A 17639-nucleotide genomic window follows, 5' to 3' on the forward strand; every position below is an offset into this window, starting at 1 on the left:
ACTGTTGCCGGCGGGGGGTTTTTGCACTTTCATACATGTATACAAAATTCAGGGACCATAAACCCCTTTGCCTATTGATTTCCCGGCGAAACATAAAAGCGTTATCCGCCGGACACTCGCCACTTCAAAATTCCTTCACTACATTAAAATAACAGAACTACATTGCGTATACGCAATGTGAGCGACCGGCATGCATCTGCATTTCTATATTTTCCCAGCAACAGAGGGGCTGTCAAGGGCTGACACTTGTGGGGAGTGCATACATATGCCATATAGACAAGTTGTTGCTTTAAAAGCCAGATAAAATCGAGATTATTTCCGCAGCTAGTGCGAACAAGTTTTTACAGTGGCTCACGCCCGGCACAATGGAAACTCGAGTGAAAATCCTCTGCGTTGGTTTTAAGTAAGACAAAAGACTCTTCTTCATAATCTGCGGTAATCTGTAAGTTTATATTATTTCAAGCTTTTTGCGACTCAATTTGGCCGTAAAAAGCTAGTACATCATCGGCGGAAAGCTAAAAACGAGCTTACACTTTAGTCCCAACATTGAATTGAAGCCAAATCCGTCCTTGGCAGTCGCATAAATCGCTGGCTACAAGTTTTTATCCCACTTGTGCGGAGGGAGTAGTCGCTGCCTGCCCTCATCCCTCACAGTTTTGATTTCTATATTTCTATGGATTTTGTATACCCTAGCAGAAGGTAGTGTACTTTCCAGTCTATCAGTCTTCAAGATATATCCTCCCCCAGGAGGAATATAATGAAATATTAATTTTAAATTCGTTGTTTTGGTATTCATATTCTCTTCCATTTTGGGGAGTATTATTTTCAAGATTTCCTAACTTCGAAATAATTTGTTTTTTAAAGGTATTAATGTATGATTAAGCAGGGACACATGGCATGAGGAATATGAATAGTCGAGAAACGAATAAGGAAATAGTATAAAACGTACTAAGCTTAGTTGTTTTTCAGTTCACTTTCTTGAATATAATTGCATGACATATCTTTTATCTGCAAGGGTATATAAACTTTTGCTTGGCTAGTTACCCTTCTTCCATGCCTTATATATATTTACGGATAACCTTGCCAAATTGATTGCGTTGGAGCTCCTTGCATTGTCCTTCAGCTGACGATTCGACTTGTTTACCCAGACCAACGGGTCAACTTCAATTTCAAGAGTGGCAACTAAGCATTTTAATGCTCGACTTTAAGCGCGGCTAAAAACCACATCAGTGCGCTCTATGTGCTATGGCTTATAAGTTTCCCAAGCCATTATTTATTGGTCGCTTGACTGCAAAAGCCCCTTGGCCCTCTCACACTCTATTTGGCTTAATTATTGCCATCGCGGAAAGTTTACAAAGCCGCTGCCCTTCCGACACTCGGGTTCCGCCTAAGCGCAAACGTCAACAGAGCCCCGGGTCCCGGGGTCCAGGATCCTGGATCCTGTCCACAGGCCGACTCCTCCGTGTACACGAGTGCGGGGACCAGGAGCCCAGGCCGAGTGGGCGGGGGCAAAGTGCAAACTTCAAAGCGCCGCGCGCACAGGACACGACTAATTCAATTAAATCCCTTCGCCATCCTGGCCGAAGGACACACGGTGGGCGTGGCACGAGGAGGGGCGTCGAGGGGCATTAGCCGCCGCCCCGTTTGAGGACTTAACTCTTCCGGAGCATTAGCAAGCTGATAAAGCGAGCAAGAGCAAATAATTGATCCACTGGCAAATTCGAGAGGCAAACACTGAAGCCAGCAACTCAGTGAATGTCCTTTGGCCTCGGCTTCCACCGGGCAAAATTGATAATCGCCCAACTGAAATGGACAGCTGAAAATGAGTTATCAACATGTTTAGTGTTTTATTTTGGTGGCTACAGTATAATTTATTTGAAATCCCTTAGCCAATGGACATTTCTAATGAATAGAGTGAAAAATGTGGCATACGTAATCCAACAAATCCTGCCAAAATAAAATGAGCTTCACACAGAAAAAAAAGAGAATACAATACGAAAGAAAAACATATCGATTTGAGATTTTTAATTGTTTATTTATTTCTACTTTTCTTTTATTATGTTTTATTTATTTTTTAAATGTGTTGGTCTTTTTTCCTTTCTTTTTAAATGCCTTCTTTTTCCCTGTGTAAATGCATAGTTTTTCTAACCATTTAATTAAAAAGAACCTTTCAATCTACTGGGAATTTCAACCAGCTATCGTGAAACACAAATTGTTTGCTTGTTTTCTAATACAGAATTTGTTTTCATTTTTTCAACCGTAGAAAATATTGGCAGTTGAAAATGAAATACCATGTCAGAATCCTTACTTTTACCTTGCAGTTGGGGGTTCAGTTAGTTTTTCCGCATAATCTGTTGATGGATTGCAGGGGAAAAACTGCTGTGTAAGATAATCCCCCAGTTTCGGTTTTTGTCAAATTACATTTTTCGCAACTTTATGGTTGTTGCTATTCCATTTTCAAGGATACACTTTCAGCAGTTGGCAAATAGATAAATCCTTCAGAGCTCTGCTGGCTGGAAAAGAGGTCGCCCCACGTTCATGGAGTTACTAAATAAATAAGGCCAGCTGGGGGTCGTCAGGTCGGGTTCGTCTGTCGCTCTGTGGGTCGTGTGTGTCCGGGTCATGTTTGTGTAAATTAGTGGCACAAATAAACACTCGACGGCAGCAGCAACAGATGCACGGACTAGTTGGACGGACTAGGAGCATCTGGAAAACGCTCGATTGATGAATTGTTGATGTCTGAACGGCATCCCGAGTGTAGTTAATTGAAAATCCTGGTGATTTACTGCCTGCTGTTATTGAAACCCGACCAAGTGTGTGCGGGGCTTGCAACAATTCGATTTGACTGCCCTGTTGACCCATTCTCAGCTGCCAGCTGGGAATCTTTCAAATACGAATCTGAATCTGAATCTGTATCTGATTTTAAATGCCTGCTGACAGGCAGGTGTGCAAGCTGTTTGCCCAACAAATTGAACCTAATGCGGCTCACGAATGGCATTTAAATAAGCCAAGCCAAGCCGAGGGGCCGATGTACCCCTTCCGCATCCGCAAACGGGGCCCCAAGCCGGGATACATGGCGAAGACAACTGTCAACATTTAAATAAGATTGATCGATTGGCAGCGTCGACGGCATTGACATTGCCCCTTCGTGGGCGTTGGCCCTAATGCCAGCGCCTTCTGGGGCGTGACGGACTTTACACGCGCTTTGATTTCCATTAAGCAGGATGCCCCATGGTTCTGCCTCGGTGCACGGCGAAAAAGCTTATTAGCTTCTCGGTATTCTCCCGGGCCTTTCATCCATGGAAAAATAAATTGTTTCACATTGTTAGCTTGCATATTGAGTATCATGGTATAAAGATTTTCAAATCCTATGTAAGAAAGCTTTCGAGGCATCATATTTACAGGTAGGGTATTTACAATATAAGCTAAATATTGAAATTGGGTATAATCACGCAGAATTTAATGTATTGACTTCATAACTTTTGGCAAATAGATTGTTATATTCTAGGCACTGGCTTTCATGGACAAATGTATATTTGTTCTAAGCAGTCATGGAAATTTTCTTTGATTTTCGTTATGATTTGATTATGTAAAGTATCATAGAGCGGATATTAATTTGGGGTTCCATAAATCCGTATAGTTTCAAAAGATATCATATCAAGGTAATATATCAACTAAACTCCTACAAAACTTAAGAGATTTTCTGTAGTTTAAGCTTCGAAAAGCGATAAAGATTTAAAGAGATTTATTAACTTGTTTGCTGACAACTCAACCATAGTTAAAAATCTGCAGCTTGTGGCTGTGAAATGATATGTCACTTCCCAAAAAGTAGGCATTTCATATTTTCATTAACCAGCATGAAAAAATATTTCAGAGGCTTACCGACAAATGTGTGTAGTTATTTTAAAGTATGATCCGCATATTGGTATGAAAGCTGGTTAAAAAAAATGAGTTGAATACTTTCAAAGTCAAATCGATGGTACGCAAAAAGGTGTTTGTAGCGAATTTCTACCTTTATTTTCTGACTGCATCCTGCACAATTAGCTTTTCCATTCAAATCCCAGTGACTGTGTCCCGATTTACACTCTGTGTGCGACAAATTGGTGGCGCTTCCGTTTGGGATTTGCCGCTTGATTCGCCTGTTTGCCAGCTGACCAGCGGGCTGCCTTTTGCCGGCATTAGAGTGCATAACAAATCACTTAGCACCCGTCCATCAGCCGCCCAATCAAGCCCACACGGGGGCCGTTCGCGATTTGGCTATAAAAATTGCGGACCGCCGGGAAGCTGGCATCAGTTGTGCCCCAAAGCGATCCCAAAGCGGTCCACCCACGACTATATTGTGTCCCTTCGGAGTGCCTGTCCCAGGAGGCCAGTCGCTCGTAGAAGCCAGAACAACCCAGAACACCGAACCCAGAACGCCCCAACACCCGGTAGTTATGTGTGGTCCCAGTTATTGCACACTGCTGCTAATCGCGGCTTCCTGCTACGTCCTCGTTTGCAGCCAGGCCAAGTCCTTGCAGGTGAGTCCCAGGCTTCCTGTTTTGGGGTGGCACCACCGAGGTGGCTGCGTGGCATGTTGTCCAAACAAGCGCCACTTAATTAGTGCTATTTGCCCAGGCACAAGTTCGCCAGCTTAGCGTGATAATTTCCAGCGGCTGCTAAAGTTCTTGGATTTTATAAAACGGAAATTTCGGGGCAAAAAGTTTTTCTTCCCGCCGTGTGTTTGCTGCATTTTGTGGTAGCCTCATTTCCCCCTGTCGACGGCATTTGAAACGCTACCAATTAGTTAGCAGATGCTGCAGGTTTTCTTCTCGCCAGGAAATCGATTCGCATCCAATTAACTTTGGAAACTCTGTGGTATACTCGTATGCACTGCGTAACTAACTGGTACCACTAATTAAAATTACTTCATCGTGGTGTTTTGCAGGGGAAACTTGGTGAGGGCCTATAGGCCCTAAATAATCAAAAGGCCAAAATTATATCAGGCTTATCACAGTTCATTGCATTTGGAATTTGTGGTGGAATATTTGCTCTTGGGCGAAATTGCTTCGCAAAGCTTAGGTTTCAAGTTATGTCTACGCCAAGGGCTTCCTTTTAAATCGCACACTTAGAAAAAGAAGTGCCCATTTCTTTCGGAAATTCAGATAAGAAGAAAGAAAAACCCATAAATTTGGCTATGCCAAACAGGGACAATAGTGAAGATTACGATATTTGATATACGAAGATAGATTAAATAATTATTATAAACTTATCTAGTAGGGAAATTTTTTGAATTTTTTACTTTTCCATTCAGGGTTAAAATAAATGTTAGAGGTACGCCAACTAACCCCTGTTTATAGGTAACAAATGATTTAAAAAATATTTTCAAATTATTTTTGTACGTATTTTTTTCTGTGTAATCTTAAAGCTGAGCCAAGTGAAGGTTTAGCATCAAGAATACGCCCACACAATCACCCGGAGTGAGCGTTTATGGGCGAAGTGCGATTTACAAGCCGATTTCAGGTGTTGGCATTTCAATCTACATTGAGTTGTCTAATCAAGCGGCACACGCAGCTCAGCCTGGCTGTAAATTGAAACAATAAAGTGCTTGACTCGCACATTCGGGACCCACACATCCCTACACCCCCTTGACAGGGCCCGGAAACCCACTGTGTGTGTGCAGCTCACGTACGAGTGTGAGCATAAATAGGCGGCATAAAAATAACTTAACACGTGTCGACAGTGTGGCTGTAAGGACACCTACCCCCTTAAAAAAATATATAAAAACCAGCCTCCAAGGAAATATCTCAAATATTTAGCTCCTTTTTCCGTACCTCTTGCGTGATGTTTTTTGTGCTTTGCTTTTGTGGCACTTTATTTGTGCAGGGCACGAGCAAACTGGATTTGGGAAATCACATCAGCGGAGCCTCTGCCAGAGGATCATCATCATCACCATCGCCCACGCTGAGTGAAGGGCGCCAGAAACGCGCCATGGGCGACTACAAAGAGCTGACTGACATCATTGACGAGCTGGAGGAGAATAGCCTGGCCCAGAAGGCGAGTGCCACGATGCCGGTGGCCGCCGTGCCGCCGCAGGGCCAGGAATTCGATTTGGACAGCATGCCGCCACTGACCTACTACCTGCTCCTCCAGAAGCTGCGACAGCGTAAGTTGCTCGCGGGTGCCCCACTGCGTATGCGCAACATTCGCAGGGAGACGGATGGAATGGATGCGTGCTGAAATGTGTGCCAAATATCCGGTGAAGCGGTTCTAATTGGATCCCGAATCACGTTCACATTTCAGGCCACCATCCCCTTCACTTTGGCATGCTTTAGCCATAAGCTTTTACTCATTTATGCAGAGGGAAAAAAATAATAGGCAAATCCGATTGGCATTTAATATGCATGTCATTTGACTGCTTTATTTGTCATTCCTTTTCTACATTCAGAATTATTATTCAAGACGTTTCCAAACATTGTGTGTGTTCTTGAAATCTGCAAGGGCCTTATATGTTTATATAAAAGCAGTAGCAGAGATATGCAAATAGCTAGATAATTGACATTTTCCTTTCGAAAATATTTTAATGTTCTTTTCTTGTTAGGTAATCAACATTATTTATTATTATTTATCTTTTATTAATGCCAAAGATAAAAAATATAATATCTTTGGCAATGCAATATCCATTTATCTTGATATTTTGTAATTATTATTTGGTGTTATTAAAATTAAATAGGGCATTAGGTAAAATTTACAAAAAATATGAAAAACTTTTAAAAATAATTAATGCTCTCCAATGATACTTTGCTAACTTTTCACTTGTTTAAAAATCTTACATTTCTTCTGTGTATGACATGGAGCTCATAAAATCAAAACGATTCCTAATCCCTTTTCCCATGCTTTCTTAAACATGCACTTAAATTATTTGAACAATTTTAGAATATAAAATTTAAAAATCCATCGCTTGAGAACTCTATTTTTTATAAACCTTCCCAATGACCAATGTTACCCAATTTCCCCTCTCACTCGGACAGTGCAGAGCAATGGCGAGCCCGCTTATCGCGTGCGGACGCCACGCCTTGGCCGCAGCATTGACTCCTGGCGGATCCTGGACGGCGAGGGAGCGCCGGAGGAGTCCATTGGGGGGCAGTTCGTGCAGCGCATGGCCAAGAAATCGGTGCCGTTCAAGCCGCGCCTGGGCAAACGTGCTCAAGTGTGCGGCGGCGATTGAGTCACGACAAGGTCGCGAAGACATGCCACGGAACCGGACGGAGGACGATGCGATCCCAGGACAAGGTTGAGGCCAGGCGACTGGCCCTCGAGCTAACTAACTAACCCCCAAATGGCCAGCTGAATTCGACGCGACGCAAAAATAACTACTAGCTACCAGCGCTGTTACCCTGTTTTGAGAGGAACTAATGATGTGTATATATAGTACATGTATTTATTATTTATTTGAATAAATTGCAGCCCCCAAAGGTTTGTTTCACTAGCGATGCGACGAATTTGCGTGGCCAATGCAAGGCCGGGAATTAAATAAACATGGCAATTTCATCTACACATCCCTCGCCGTTGACCCCTCGCGTTTATTGGGGTTTTCTTTCTCTATATATACATTTCAGTTCCCTTGATAAATTTACGAAAATTTCATAACCCTTGATAGGGCGTGCAAATTGGAAAAGTGCGGCCACCATGGCATCCGTTGCCACAAAATCATCCTCGGATGCTGGCCATGTTGCAGTTGCATTGCTGCTGGCCCCGTGTGTGCCTGTTGACTGATAAAGTATATCAGTTCCCATACCGAAACCCCCGAAAATCCGGTCACTACACACATTTTGGCCAACCAAAAGCTGCCGGCTTTATTCGTCCTGATGAAGCATAAAAATATTGTGCGGTGCTTGCAGTGAATGGCGAAATGGAAACCATTTTATGAGTGTTTGCAAGGCTGGCTGCTTTAAAATAAAATAACCACTCGAGAGATATATATTCCATTATAAAAGCTTTTCTTTTCCATATGATTCAGATTTATTGCTTGAATATTAAAATAGATCTGCCCCATAATCTCGTAATTATCAGGTTAAGTCAGGAAACATAAACACAAAGTGTCATATACAAACACTTTCGTAATTGTGAAATAAGATTTTATTTCATTTATTTCTTTTAACTTTCATAAAATTTTAAAAATTTTAATGTCAATTACCCACTAAAGATCTACGTTTTCCATTAAAAGCTTTTATTCTCTGAAAGTGTTTTAGGTCTCTGATTTATTGCTGGAAAATAAAAATAATTCCGTTCAACATATTTATAGTTAATTAGTTTGTACTAAGTAACTTTATTCTAAAAATTATGATAAAGAATTTTGTTTTGATTATTTCATTAAATCCTGTAATGAATTAAAACGAAAAGTCATTTATTTCCCTTTACATTCCCAACTATGACGCAGCTGTTTTTGCATGCCCAGCATCTGGAAGTTTTCGCAACTCATTAGAAACTTGGCACATGCCAATTAGTTGGCCTAACCAGGCGCTCTCCATCCGCTCCAGTAGCCCGAGATTCGCAGTCCTAGCTTATGCCAGCTCCAGTTATTGACCCCAGGTGGTTTCGGGAATCAATGCCAGTTAACCATTTCAAGCTGAGCCTTGCCAAAGGGCTAGAACATCCTGGCTTGGATCATACATCACGTAAGCGACTTGCTTTATAGCGGCTAAACAGAGGACAGGCGTACACATATCTTCCTGAATCGTGCTTAAATTGCGATAATGGGCACGCAGGCCAGACCTCCGACCGCCCAGCCCCGAAGGAGATATAGATATTGAAACATTATAACTGCAAAATGGTAATAAATTTATCCCCACCTCTTGGGGAAAATGAACCAAAAAAGAGCAAGTGAGGAAGAAGTCGCTGGCCAGACACGCACATGAAGGCTCGGTAAAAAGCGAAGTGCACTCTAAAAAATCAAGCATTCCTTCTGGTGATACTGAACAACATAATAAATTATCACTGGACAACAAAAAAAGAAACTCAATTAAATACAATGCGGACACTGAATGCAAATTTTTATTGGGCTATTTGCGCTTCACTAAATATCAAACATTTGCATTCATGATTTATGCTTCCATTTATTTGCGGTCATGTGTGTACAATATGTGTGTTGTACGTAGAAAGCATATGGTTATTAGTCAAAATGAGCATTCAAACGTAAACTTAATACATTTTAATAGTTTCGATTTCTTTTGTTTCTTTTTTCTATGATTATGAATGGAGAAGGACTTTTAATGAGGGATAATGAAAATCACTGGTTAATCAGTATGAAAAAGGTGATTATTTAGTGATTAGCTTATGGTTTCGAAGTGAATTCTCATTTTTATCAATTATTACATTATTATATGCCTTTTAGAATCATTTTGTATTTTTTATACCTTTTGTTGAAAGAGTTCAGGCTAAGGCGCTGTTACATAATTGTTTAGTTTGATGAAATTATGAAATAAGTTGTCATAAAAAATTACAAGTTCCCACAGATTATTATAATTAAGAAGCCATTACCAAAAATAGTTCCTAAGAAAATATATATTTAAGATAGCTTTATATTTGTTGGTGATACTTTGAGACATTTTAACAAGTCCTTGGGACTTCCTATAATTTGTGAATGTGTAGAGGGCCGGGACTCGGCAGGAACTTTGCATGATAGCGGGCGTAGATTTACAGTCGGGTCGTTGCGTAAGGTTAAACTACCTTGGCATCAGCTGGCTTCCTGTCTGCGTCGGAGCGGTCCTCCCTGCTCTGCTTCTTCCCCCGACTTCCGGCCCTTTCTGGCCGACAAATATATGCATGCATATGTGCGAAATGATAAGTTGATTGTGCCTAAGTGCGCGCGTGTGCGTGTAAGGCGAAATCACTTTGCCTGATTAAACGACGCCATTCCGGTTCAAACATTCGTTTTCCCAGGCTAGCTGGCTGTCTGGCCGCCTGTTGGCCCGGCCAGCACTCACCTTGGCCAAAGGCGAACTGCGGCATTAGGGGGAATTGTTAAAAATGTCTGCTAATACGGCGAGCGTCTCGCAGTTTCGGCTGCAACCCTTATTTATGGCACCGCAACCGACTGATTTAAATTGATGGCCCCATTTTGGCGGTGTGGCACTCACTTAATCAAATTTCAGCCAAGCTAAAAAGGGCTTCAAATTGGCTTTGTGTACATGTTTCGGCCACAAAAGTGGGCAACATTATTTATGTGCCCTGCATTGTGTGTTGTGGGCACTTTGATGTTGAGCACATCACCTGCATAATGGCACTGCTTCTATCGAAACTCTGGCATCAAATATTAATTAGCAGGCGCCACCGACCTCTCGAAGTGATTGATAATTCGTGATTATCGGCCTCCTTCAGATGCCTATGACGTGACTTTGAGCTGGCTAAGGAAATTGACTAGTGGCTTGGACCACAATTGATTCTAGGCCTTAGGTAGTCAAACACTCAATCAGTTTTTGAGTGGCGAGTTGCGAAACAGAACCATCATTAGGTACCCACGCAGCCAGCCAAAAAGTAATTACAAACTTTTCGTGTAATCTTTGCCTAGCAATGAAATCCTTGCAATTCCCAGTTTAAGTTATTTTTTTACTTGGAAATTTAAGAAATATTCGGGCAACATTTATGGGATTTCCAAAGTCTTATGCCCAACTATTTCGTTTCGGGCTGATAAACTTTTCATACGGCTTTTGCTATTTCTGTACTTCCAAAGTACACATAGTGCTCGGCTCTGACCGACCCGTGGCCAAATACCAAAAGTTTGGGACGGATCCGGGGGCCAAAGTCCCCCTGGCCAAATGCACTTTCGCCGGAGTGGGGCACGAAGAGCTCTTGGCTATAAATCCGGTGACGGACAGGTGAACGACGCCTCCGCCAGTTTTCAGCAAACTAAAGCTGCAACTTTTTGGGGCCATTTCCATGGACTTGTTCTTGTTGCCGGTGCAATTTTTGCTGCCCTTGCATGCCATCGAGAATTTAGAAATTGCAAATGCAGCAGCCACATTACCACACACATGTACACACGGAGGCATTCCAACACAATGCGATTGAGGCCCTCCGAGGAGGAGGATGAGGCGACCGAAAACCAATCGAAAATCCAGTTTTTGGCAATACGCGTCAGGGCCCCTTGGCAGTGGCAATGGCAGTGGTAGTGGCAGAGCCTTTGACGTGGCCCCTGACATTGGCATTTGAAAATCCCAGCCCTGACACGCCCCCGATCCCCGCCAGCATTATTCTACAGTCGCTCTTCCACAATCCGAACTATTACCGAACTATGTGCTGCAGTGGCTCATAATGGTTGATGTGTGACTTATGGAGTTGGCCATCCATCAAAGTCTGCAGAAACCTATCATTTGGACAGATTTTTTGCAAATTCTCGTTTGTTATAATATTTGTTATAATATTTGAATGAAAATGTGTCAATATATGTCAGATGAATATGGCCATAAAATGTAGAAGTTGCATGTTCTAGATACACCCATGAAATTGTTAGACAACTTTCCCCAAATCTGTAAAGGTTCTGAATTTGACAGCTAAAATTAAAAAAAAATCTATTGCAGATATGGTTACAATGTTTAAAAGTAAATGTATCAATTTATGTCAGTTAAAAAGGGCTATAAAATATAGAGAGAATAAGAAATTCTGTGTCGAAAAATATTTCTTTCAAGAGTCAAATAAAATGATAAATATATGCATTATAATTTTTATTTTCTAGGGTTCATTGATTTTAACCTTCAAAAGATTGAGCATATAGGAGAAAACTTTGAGGACAGTCACATTTTAATATTCTGCTTTCTTGGAGCGAACGACAACTAAGTAGCTACTACTATGTATCTGACAACCTGCAATCCCCCGAGTTTTCCCTGACATCATTTGGCTAAGTAATTCTGCGCTAAAACTTCACTTGAGCTATTGAGACATTTGAGTTATGGAAGTTCACAGTTCCTGCTCTTCACAAAGTTTTGCCGTTAAACTGGCATACAATTTTGTGGTACTCACTGTAGGGAAGACCAACTGTAGAGGTGCCTGCAGCCACTGTTGCTGTGTCAGAGTGCAACACTTTGTTGTGTTGATTTTTATTTAATATGCGAGTGACTCTGCAGGTTGTCCTGCCAGCCCATCCACAATCCTCGTCGACACACGCATGACCGAGCTGTTGCTTGGCCGTAGCCCCAGTCATCATCCATCAATTTGCCTATGACATCCAGGCTGATGTGGCAAATTTGCCGCCTCTGTGGCTCACTGGCTGACTGGTTCTATAGGGCTATGGCCCGACCTATTCGTTTTCGTTTAATTACTGTCAATTAGACAAACATTGTGGTCTGGCTGCCTGCATATAATCATATTACATGCCACATCAGGATGGCCACAGTGCCGCGCCAGCAATCAGATAATCGCCTGGCCGCAGACCGATTCCAATAAACTGGCGCCACAAGGATGCCAGGTCGCCCTTGAGGGGCAGGAGCAGCTCCAACTCGCAAGGAAGTCGCTTTCAATTACGCCAGCTGAGTTCACCCGGCAGCCGTCCTGGCCATCCTGCCATCCTGGCGTGACTTTTCCTGCCACTGCCAATGCCACGGCCACTTTTGGTGGTCCTTCTGCCATGTGAGAGCTGCCCAACTGAGTGACAGCCTGACAGCCGGGCTAGGAGCCGCATTGGGTTATAAATATTTGTTCGATATCATTTGGCCAGCCCACCGGCACCTCGGCTCCCCGGCGGAAATCTGTTTCGTGCCCCGCCTGCTTAATATAAATACAAATCAAATGCGGCCTCCCGACGGCCATTAATTGTATCGTGAATTCATGCATTGTGCCGGGGCTTTCCTGCTCCTCCTCGTTTTTCCTCCCCCTGGGAAATGGGAGCCACCGGGAGCCACTTGGCGTGCCGAGTCCGTTGCTCCAGGTAATGAAAAAATTAAATGAAACGGCACGCAAAGTGGCTGTTCGCCGTGTGTTAGCCTAAAGCTAATGAATTAAAGGTATAAATAGTTTAAATACCCATAAAGTATGCTAGTTGGGCTGAGGGAAGGTTGAGCAAATGTATCTACAACTTTAACTAGATTATATATGTATTTAAATTGTAGATTTTATCATGCACAAAATGGCTTTGCAAAGTTTTATTTCATGCCCTTAAAGGTGGAAATATATAAACTGAGAATACTTGTAATTATACGAGAAAGGTTTAAGAAAGATGGGTTAAGTTCTCTTAATTCTTCACCACAGGAATGTTTAATACATACAATTTTTAAATCATTTTTCTCACAATTGACAGATATTTATGTTCCCCTGATATTTTATCAATGTAAGGTAACGTAATAAGATGCAATTTCAAGCTACAAATATACATATCTTCATTTTTTAAACCAATTTATACTTAGTTGCACATTATACGTTGTATAATTTTAAATCACCAAAATTTTATTCATATCACAAATCAAATACCTTTTTTATTTGAGGTTTGATTTTAAAAAATGCTTCTACACTTCGTACGTATAATGTTTTTAGACAAAATAAGTGGACAGGTTATCAAAAAACAAATTGCCTGCAAATATTTTATTTTCATTCAATTCGTGAGGATGTTCGGCATGGTAACATTTTATTTAATATAAATTTCATAGGTATCAGAAATCTACTACCTTTTTTAATGGCTTGAATTGGTGTATTCCTACACGTCAGTAATGCTTTGAATCAAATTAAGTTGACAGGTGACTTAAAAGTAAATCGCCTGCAAATACCTGGTTCCACCGCAGTTAATGAGGAAAATGCGGGGAATGAAAAATGCATGGAACAGTGCATCGGGCACTCGAGTGGATTGCGTGACAATGCCAAATGCCACGGCGCCAGCCGTTCTTCTTGGCACTGAACTTCTGTTTTGAGGGTCGATCGTGGATTTATTGATAGATGACCCTGCCACTCGGGCGGGCCTGTTAATGGACACCTTTAATTGACAGCAGACTGCTAGTTTCCTGTTCAGAATCGAGCGCCAATCGATTGGCGTTTAGAAATAATAATAATAAATTGCAGGGTAAATGACAGCAGCAGATTGCAGGCTCATTGGCTGTGTGGGAAAACACTCGATTGGTAATTAACTTTTTAGTTGTTTTCGCCTGGTTTCGGGTTGAGTTCTCCTATTTGTAAACATAATGTCGCAGGGTCGTGGCTTCGGCGGTGATGCATGGCAATTATGACGTGATTATGACGTTGGCCATATGCAAATGAGCATTCGACGCGCTGGCTTCCTGGCTCTCCGGGTTCGTTTTGTGACTTTTAATTGCTCTTGTGCCAGTCGATGGGTCACTTCCGTTTCCGCCCCGCCCTCCGCGCGCAAGTGGGCGTGGTCGGTGGTTGGCCATTTCGGTTGCATATTGACAGCTGCAAAGTGGGCCAGGAGCAGTGGCAGCAGCACCCATCACAAACCGCTTAAAGTGTCAGCCTTAAAATGCCCAGCTAATTGAGCTCAAAGCGGACCAAATTCGTTGCACTTAATGAGGAAATTTACAAAACATTTGAGCACAATTACCGAGCAATTTGAGTTAAATGAACTGTTTCTGATGTTTTTTCTGAGCTGTCCCGAATTATTTATAAGGCCAGGCTGATGGGGCAAATGAAGGGAAAAAGGTCTGAAGATGGAAAAAATTAAAGTAAACGACAGCTAACCGGATTAGCGTGATTATGTACATAAATGTTGTACATTCTTGCAGAATAATTACTTCATTAGCCTTTGAATTGTGCCTGATTTCTGTGGAATTTTAAAACTCTCCAAATATTAATTATTATTTTATTATTTTGACAAGCTCGAAAGTTTGAAGCTTGTAGCCATTTTATTCAATTTTAAAACTTAGCCTCGCAGCCATTTGTCTTGTGAAGTTTTAAGTCGTTATCATCGAAGTTTGATCTTAATAGTTATAACTTTTGTATTACAACTTTAATGAGTTTCCGAAGCAAACTTTGAAACTGGAATTCATGCCAATAATAACTGCAGTAAATTGCTTTATGCTGCATCTTTATCAACTTTATTCCAGAGTTATCGTAGTTTGGATAAACTTTTTGTTCGCACATAAACAGTATATTAAATTAACTACCTCTTCGATAAGTTATTTGTATCTAACATGGCCTTAACTACCATCTAAATTTAACTTTTTGAATGGGATTATTTTTCTGTCCCCCTGCAAAGGGAACATACATTTTACGTCCGAGAAAAGTTTTGTATTTCGCCTTGTTTCACTTTAGTCGGGGTTTATTATGCGGCAATCGTACCTCCTACAGCATAAATATATGCATAAATATATAGGCAGTGCGAAAAGCGGATAAGTGGGGGAACTTAAAACCAACTGGCTGCCGAGTTGGGAAAGTGGCTTTGGGCTAGTTTTCATTGCTGGCACTTGATGGCAGTTTTATTGATTTGTTGTTGCAAACTTTTCCTTTTTACATGGCCCGAATTTATGGCCCCAACATCACTAACAATGGCGACCGAGAGACCCTGAAAGCGCCGCCAAAAATTTGCATTCGCTGGCAGCCAAGGCTGCTGTAGTTTATATTTTTTCCCCAACTTCTGTAGCCTGGGTGTTTTTATTATACCATTTTGTTATTCGCATTTTGACCAACGAATTTAAACAGCGTACGCCCATTTACTTGCCGTGCCTTTGATATCAACGATCCCCTCTGCATATAATGTTCATAAATCCTCATTCTTCCCTGCTTTTTTATTTTTGCATTTTGTATTGCGACGGCGGAAGACAAAAAACATTAGCATAAAACGCTTGTGAAGCAATTTCGTGCACTGGGCGAAAAGGGAGGGCGCTGTGGGAATTTTTTGAAGCGTTTGGGTTGGAAAAACTCTGTGGTGGCAGCACGCATCAAAACCGCACGCGCTAATTAAAAGAAATAACCAAACAAAAAACTATGAAAACAAAGGGGGAAATGCTGAAAGGCAGGGGCAGTGTTTGCCTGGCAAAAATTACTCATACGCCGCTTGGTACGTGCGCCTGGCTGGCAAATTGTTTTTAATTAATTTTTATGACCTTAAACTTTAGCCCGTGTCCCCGTGTGATTCAAGGCGGCGCGCGCGGTTGAGTCATTATTAAAAATAGAAAGCAATTAGATTTGTTGGCCCCAAAAAGGCCAAACAATGACCACTATAAAGGGTTTTCCTCTACTCCGCCATAAAGCTCGGTCTTCTATTCAAGTTTAATTTGGCCAAAGTGTTGGCAGTGGCCACTCGAAAAGGGATAAGGGAAATGGAAAAGTCAATATGGGAAAGTGGAGAATGGAGAAGCATCGAAGCGTTAACGGTGACAGACAAGGTCGTACTCGAGATTCCCGGGTGGGTCCTTGGCCAGCTTCATTTAACTTTCACCCACGGCCCCGCCCCGCCCACACACTGTCGGTGGCCGGCAACTATTGCAATAAATATGAAGGCCATAAATGGCTGAGCCTCAAAATGTCACGTGTTCGCCGCGTAGGCGGGCTTTAACTCTCCTGGCCAATGTGGCAGAATCAGAACTCAGGTCGGGGAAAGAGGCTTTAAACGGCGAACAGGATGGGTTCCACACATGAAAACACCATCTGCCACGTAATGGATACTGTGTGACTTACGGAAATGTTTTAAAGTGCGCCGAAAAACTTATATGAGATGAGTTTTTCTACTTGGGATTTAAATTTTAAATTGACTGTTAAATTAAATTAGGGAAATTTAAAACGTAGTATACCAATATCTTGGACTAACTTAGCATTCAGCTTTAAAATTATTATAACATTTTAGGACATAATACTGAGCAACTGATAAAATTTTATAAATTTACCTAACACTCTTTACTCCTCAAAAAAATCGATGTTCCCGATAAACATCTATGTTTGAAAAATATCGGAAATATGGATAGCATAGTTATGGACATCCATATTTCTCATGTTCCAAACAAACCATAAGAACTGAAATTTCCGAGCATTACTATTTTAAATCATATAAAACAATTTATTAAGCTGGTTAAAACATTTAAAAATATATTAAATAGAATAGAAATCTTCTGCTGTTTTAAAGACAGTCCCCAAAAATGTAATTTCCCTGTGATTAGGCCTTAATTTCGAGGGACAATATAGAGGAAAGGGAAAATTCGACTGTGAAGTAATTCAAGCCAACCTTTGGCTCCGGCGCTGTTCATTTCGGCTAACCTAACCCAACAGCCTTTGGCCATCCGGCAATGACTTCTTCCCGGCTGCTGGCTTCTGGGACTGGTACTGAAACTGGTACTGGTAGTGGTTGCTTTTTAATCTGTTTCCCTTTTCCGGGCTGATTTTCATATTTATTTTTTCAGTTGCCAGGCGAACGCCTCGTCAGGGCTTATAAAAAATGTAGACAGGACCCCGCCAAGTGCCAAGTTCCAAGTTGCGAGTTCCGAGTTCGCAGTTGCCCGGGGCAATTGGGCAACGCATTATGTCGTAGATTATGGCTTATGCATTATTTATGTGGGTCAGCCGACGAGCGGCGAAACGGCCTTTAATTGGATCGCAAGTGGGCCTTAATGTGCAGTCTGGCCTCGTCCTTCCAGCAGCTACTTTCAAGATGCCCACTCGAGTATCTCACTCGCAGCCGGCGGCCGCAATTTTCCCGTGTGTAATTCTGGATTAATGTTAATGGGGCGAGT

At 41.8% G+C, this 17639-nt stretch overlaps 2 protein-coding genes across 4 annotated transcripts in view; one reads left to right on the plus strand and one right to left on the minus strand.

Annotated features, from left to right (window-relative positions):
- Positions 1 to 17639, minus strand: part of LOC108031947 (octopamine receptor beta-3R) — a 42243-nt gene that overhangs the window by 13199 nt on the left and 11405 nt on the right. The gene's annotated exons all lie outside the window — the stretch shown is intronic.
- On the plus strand, positions 4307 to 7454 carry LOC108031202 (protein hugin). Its single transcript, XM_017104426.3, has 3 exons — positions 4307 to 4520; positions 5866 to 6145; positions 7011 to 7454. The coding sequence occupies exons 1-3, from the start codon at positions 4437 to 4439 to the stop codon at positions 7205 to 7207; spliced, it is 561 nt and encodes a 186-aa protein (XP_016959915.1). The 5' UTR covers positions 4307 to 4436; the 3' UTR covers positions 7208 to 7454.

Source organism: Drosophila biarmipes, chromosome 3R, assembly GCF_025231255.1.
Source record: "Drosophila biarmipes strain raj3 chromosome 3R, RU_DBia_V1.1, whole genome shotgun sequence".
In the NCBI taxonomy this organism is placed as follows: domain Eukaryota; kingdom Metazoa; phylum Arthropoda; class Insecta; order Diptera; family Drosophilidae; genus Drosophila; species Drosophila biarmipes.

What these genes read in the sequence shown, in the direction of transcription:
- LOC108031202 (XM_017104426.3), top strand. Translation starts at nt 4,437, where the DNA reads ATGTGTGGTCCCAGTTATTGCACACTGCTGCTAATCGCGGCTTCCTGC. An exon ending in GCCAGGCCAAGTCCTTGCAG is followed by an intron (nt 4,521 to 5,865) that starts GTGAGTCCCAGG and finishes TTATTTGTGCAG; the next exon opens with GGCACGAGCAAACTGGATTT. An exon ending in CCTCCAGAAGCTGCGACAGC is followed by an intron (nt 6,146 to 7,010) that starts GTAAGTTGCTCG and finishes TCACTCGGACAG; the next exon opens with TGCAGAGCAATGGCGAGCCC.